Here is a 5,294-nt window from a genome sequence, read left to right as displayed (position 1 = left end):
CACTTTTTTGAGCAGGAGAAGATGTTCCTGCTTGACTACTACAGCAAGATAAAAGATTCCACTACCAAAGCGGAGAAAATGACCCGTTCACACAAAAGTATTATAGGGTTTTCATAGTACCATATTAAATTGGATTTTTTTTTTTTAGTGGTACAAAACTCTGAACTGAACTTGAATGGGATCTGTGCTCTTGGAATGAATAAACTTGTATGTGGTATTTGTTTAGTTCTGATTTGTAACTTCTGTTACTTCAGATATTGCGGATGATTACATTCACATCTCTGCCACTCTAAACACCATCTGTTCTGATGATAGTACAGCAAGTAAGAAGTGAGTGTATTACTATATATATTTCATTTATTTGCAAAGATGTACTTGCTGTTGAAGGCTATAAGCAGTTTTCTTTGATATTATCAGTTGTGAAAATGAACATATGCTATTTGTATCCAATCACATCTTTATCAAAGACCTAATTGCTGAGTTGTGTGTTACATCTTTTCTTGTTTTGTTTTTTTTTTTCTCTCAGATATCTAGAGAAGTTATCAGACCTGTTTGAGAAACTCAGAGTAACTATAACCCAATTCTTCACCAAACTGAGACAACTTTTTAAATATTGGTGCTGATTTCTACATTCATTTTGGTGCCTACTGTATGTCTTTGTGTCTCTGCAGAAAGTGGAGGGAAGAGTAGCATCTGACCAGGAGCTGAAACTCACAGAGCTGCTCAGGTACTACATGAGAGACATCCAGGCCGCTAAGGTGAGACATGTTTATGTTCCGCCTTTGTACAAGATGCCTAGATTCACAGTTGTGTTGCTTGTTCATGGAGTTCACACACTGCTTTATTTCAAACACTTTGTGATCCATTCCAGCCAGAGAGAACAAAACTAAATGTAATAACCAACATACTGCATTTTTTTAATGACACATATCAGGGCTCAGTATCAATTCTCATTGTCCATTATAAGTAAATGTTAATGATTTAAGGATGGAAAATAAAGAGAAAATGTCAATTTGTAATGAGGAATATTCAGAATTGCTGTATTCAGCACAAGGACCAAGTAGGTATTTGTTCAAATGTGAATAATTGTATTTGAGGAGAATCCCTGTTATACAAAGCAGAAATGCATGAAATTTTCAATAACTACCAGATTTTGACCAGTACATCATCTGTTAAAATCTGTCTTGTGCAAGCATGAAATTAAATGTTGGAATTACTGGATTTTTAGCTCCATGGACTACTGGAGATTGTCCAAATGAATGCAAATTATTTGTAAAATGTTTTAAGTGCACTTTCATTTGAAGTATCCTGCTCATTCTTTCTCTCGCTAAACTATCTGGAATATGTGTGCTAGGACCTTTTGTACAGACGAGCTCGGGCGTTGGCTAACTATGAGAACTCTAACAAGGCTCTGGATAAGGCTCGACTGAAGAGCAAGGATGTTCCCCAAGCAGAGGAACACCAGCAGCTCTGCCTGCGGAAATTTGACAAGCTCTCAGAGTCTGGGAAGAAAGGTTTGTGCATCCATGTGCAGGGGTGTGACAATACACTTAGCTCATGAGATGAGTTGATAAACAATATTGCGTTCATGGGAACAAGATGATATTTTAACACTTTTTAAGAACTCTTCAATTATCGAATAGAAAAATAGTTTTATTTGACTGAAATTCACAAAATGCAAAACAATGCAGGTGCATTTTGAAATGTTTTAACTAATCATCTTGTAATGATTGTCACTTCAGTTCTACTTTCTGAGTATGAATTATCATTTGCAGTAGAAGACATTATGCAAGCCTTGTAAAAGATTTTTCCACAAACTCAGCTGACTGGCTTCTCTCCTGTAAGATTTCACGAGTCTCTTTAGACCTTATAACTGTGCGTGAACTTCTAACTGAAGCTGTGTATGATCTTCTGTGCTATTTTCACCCTAAATGCACCACACCAGATGGTGACATCATCCGGCAAAGGCTCTGCATTGATCAGTCACATGCAGGGGGATAATTAAGATGTGGATGGCCACGGGAAGAAGACTCTTTTGTTTACCTTGTTAGTATGAGTATTCACTGACAAATCTGGGCCACAGTTGATGCACCATAATGATGCGCCATGTGTTTTCGTTAGGACTGAATGTTAAATGGTGTTTTTATCTATCAGTGCCGACACGCTGGCAGTAGAATGGTGCTAAGGTAGAGTAGGCTATGTTCCCAGCATGGCTAACCAAAACACAATGGAAACTCGTAGGCTGGAAAGATGAATGAAGCTACCCACGTCGACTCGTCACAATGTGGCCATGTCACACCTACAACACTCCCCCTGCCACCCTTCGCCACCCTTCACCCCACAGCAGGGAGTTGTGTTTTTGCCAGAATGTGAACGTATCATCACACTGGCCTGGTTCTGTTATGTACTGATACCGAGAGGCAGTTTTTGTGTCAATGAGAAATATTGTCATGTTTTAATATCACGAGATCTCGTAGCTCGTCACACCCCTATTCATGTGTTAGACTCATTCCATTCTTGTTTCTTTGTGCGTAAAATGATTTTTAAATGGCACAATGCTTTCTTCCTAGAGCTCACCAATTTCAAGGGCAGGCGTGTTGTGGCCTTCAGGAAGAACCTCATAGAGATGGCTGAGCTTGAGATAAAACATGCCAAGGTGAGCAGCACAATACATATACAGCTGACTACTGTGTGCAATAGACAATTAACCATAGATCAGAGTTGCACATGTATTCATTTCTCAGTCATGATTCTGGCCCCAATGTGATCTCAGTCTCATGTGACAATGACTCTGTATGTTTGTATTAGCAGGGAGGTCATTTACATCAAACCAAGCGCTCCCTTTTCCCTGCTAGGCTGCGTTTATAAAAAAAAAAAAAAAAAAAAAAAAAACAGGAATGTGTTGCATCATGTGACGAGCTATAGACTGGAAGAGAAGACTGATTCAAAAATAAATGGACCATTTTTGACATGGTGAAAGATATTCTGTGCCTTCCTGCAACTATTTGTTAAATCGCATAGGGGTCTGAATCACAATTGAAAACGATTAATCGTGCAGCCCTACCCTAGATAAAATTGTACTTTATGATGAAGTGTTGTGATCTTTACACTAATGGGAAGTACTCTTAGAACAGTTCTCTGGGGAATACACTGTGTATCTAAGGTATTACATAGCTGAATTATGATAATCGTAATGTCATTAATTCATCTCACCTGCACCCACAAACATCATTAAAGTTTATTATTGTGCATTTGATTATCATAATATAAATGGGTACACAAAGAATAATACAAGCAGTGAACTGACCCACATCCTTAAAGAATAACTTTGCATATTAGATTCTTGCACTTCATTTCCATTCAAACATATTTTAATAAAAGATTTCACCTACTTTATAAATGTTGTTAAAGTAGGTGTTCACTGTACTTGTCATTAATCACTGGTCTGGACAGTTAGTTCTGGAAAACTGTCAAACATCCTGTAAGAAACCTGTTGTTTGAAAATCCACAGTGGTCCCCCTGTGTTGTTAGAAGTTATAAAGACGAGATGTATTTGTAAATTAAGTGTAATGCACCTCCAATACATCTGGCATTTCATCATTTACACTTTACTAGAATAAACATATCCTTGAATGCTCGAAGGAACAAACTTATAAATCAGTGAAATTAATAATAATAATTAATTTTCAATCAGTATATAGTTACAAATCCTGTCTACGATTCCGATTATTCATATCCCAGTCATCATGTTCTAATATTATCCATGGCCATGATCGCTGTCTTTAAAGCCACAACTTCAGGTCTTTGGCATCTCAGGGAGTCAGTCAGTGTAGTTGACGCGAGAGCACCCGCTTTGATTTGTACATACCCTGACGCTCATAAAACCAGCCTGTGGCTTGCTCTCTCTCATTGCTGGTAATGAGAGTGATGCACACAAAATGAATATTTGCTTGTAAAGACATGTCAGATAATAAACAGAAACCTGGACAATGTGTTTACATGTCACAGCATGCTTTGTTTCCCCAAAATCACCTAGCAAGCATATACAGGTTGCTCAAAATCAGGATCACAGTTTGTTCAAGTTTTAATATATATTATCTGTTGATTACATATGCAAACACATTAGATAGTATACTCTAAAACCTGACTGTAACTAGGACGTAGTTGTGCATTTAAATGTTTTTTTGAACTTTATGTAAAGTCATGTATCACAAGGTAACAAAATTGTTCCAAAATGTGACATAATTGCTAGCAGTTAGTATTTTGTCTTTTCCCCCATTTTAAAATGAGTGGAAATGAATTAATTATTTTGGGTTGGAGCCCACTGACAAGTATATGATATGGAGTATTTAATACTGTGTTGCCTTAACTCCACAGAATAATGTGACTCTACTGCAGGGATGCATTGACCTGCTCAAGAGCAACTGACTGATGTTTCAAGTGTTCCTGTCCTTCCATCACCAAATGACGTAGCAAATGGAAACCTGGCTTCCCTGGGGCCTTGCACAGACATGATTCCAAGCCCTATTTCTGCTCCCACCCAAGGGTCTGATGCCACTTTAAACCCCTGCACAAGACCATGTGTCTTATAAGCAGAATGACTTCATGTTTACAAAGCCCCTGTCTTATGGTCTGTGGTCCCTCCTTTTCCACTATTTATGGAAGCCTAACTCCGTGTGAATGCCTCCAGAGAATGAGGCTGCCAGTGTTTAAGTTCTTCCAGCACCAATAGAGATGATTTTTTTTTCCCCTTTCCTTCTCATTTTTACATTATTCACATAGTAGAAATCTTGCTTTTTTGATCATGTCTCTGGTTCCATAACTTCTGACTCAAACCTCCTTCCCCATATACTTTTTTTTTTTTTTTTAAAGGGTTAGACAGTGTTTTCCACATAACTAACACCTCTGCACTACTATTATGTCCTCTGCAGCTTCTTCACCTCAGCCAACTCTGTCTTTTCAATGTGTAGTTATGGTTGTTTTTCTGTATTTCTGCTCTAGATTCCCATTTGTTACAGATGGGGTCTCATGTGTCAGACCTGATATATTTACCAGATCTGCTATACAGTTGGTTCGTGTAAAGCATTTATAAAAAGATACACTGAAGCAATGAACAACACTTTACAATCCTGACCAAGCTCAGTGAAGTGTTAAAATGCATTATAGTTTTTTAAGAAAGTGAATGTATTTCTAATGGATTCCAACAGACTGAATTCCATTACATGATGCTTTTCTTACAGAACTTTAGCATTTTATAAATTTGTAATGATTGCATTGAATAAATCCTACTTTCC

General features: G+C 37.6%; 1 protein-coding gene across 1 annotated transcript in view; it reads left to right on the top strand.

Annotated features, from left to right (window-relative positions):
- snx5 (sorting nexin 5) overlaps window positions 1-5,068 on the top strand; it is a 7,908-nt gene extending 2,840 nt beyond the window's left edge. Inside the window, exons 7-13 of the mRNA XM_020597761.1 lie at window positions 1-97; window positions 255-330; window positions 527-566; window positions 672-758; window positions 1,355-1,514; window positions 2,571-2,656; window positions 4,378-5,068. The exon at window positions 1-97 is cut by the window's left edge and continues 9 nt beyond it. Coding sequence (XP_020453417.1) covers window positions 1-97; window positions 255-330; window positions 527-566; window positions 672-758; window positions 1,355-1,514; window positions 2,571-2,656; window positions 4,378-4,428 — 597 coding nt within the window. The 3' untranslated portion in view covers window positions 4,429-5,068. The remainder of the gene's footprint in view (window positions 98-254; window positions 331-526; window positions 567-671; window positions 759-1,354; window positions 1,515-2,570; window positions 2,657-4,377) is intronic.
- The last annotated feature ends 226 nt before the right edge of the window (window positions 5,069-5,294 follow it).

This window comes from Monopterus albus, unplaced genomic scaffold (genome assembly GCF_001952655.1).
Source record: "Monopterus albus unplaced genomic scaffold, M_albus_1.0 scaffold3.1, whole genome shotgun sequence".
NCBI classification, from domain to species: Eukaryota; Metazoa; Chordata; class Actinopteri; order Synbranchiformes; family Synbranchidae; genus Monopterus; species Monopterus albus.
The sequence above is the reverse complement of the archived record's forward strand: the minus strand, read 5'-3'. Positions and strand labels throughout refer to the sequence as shown.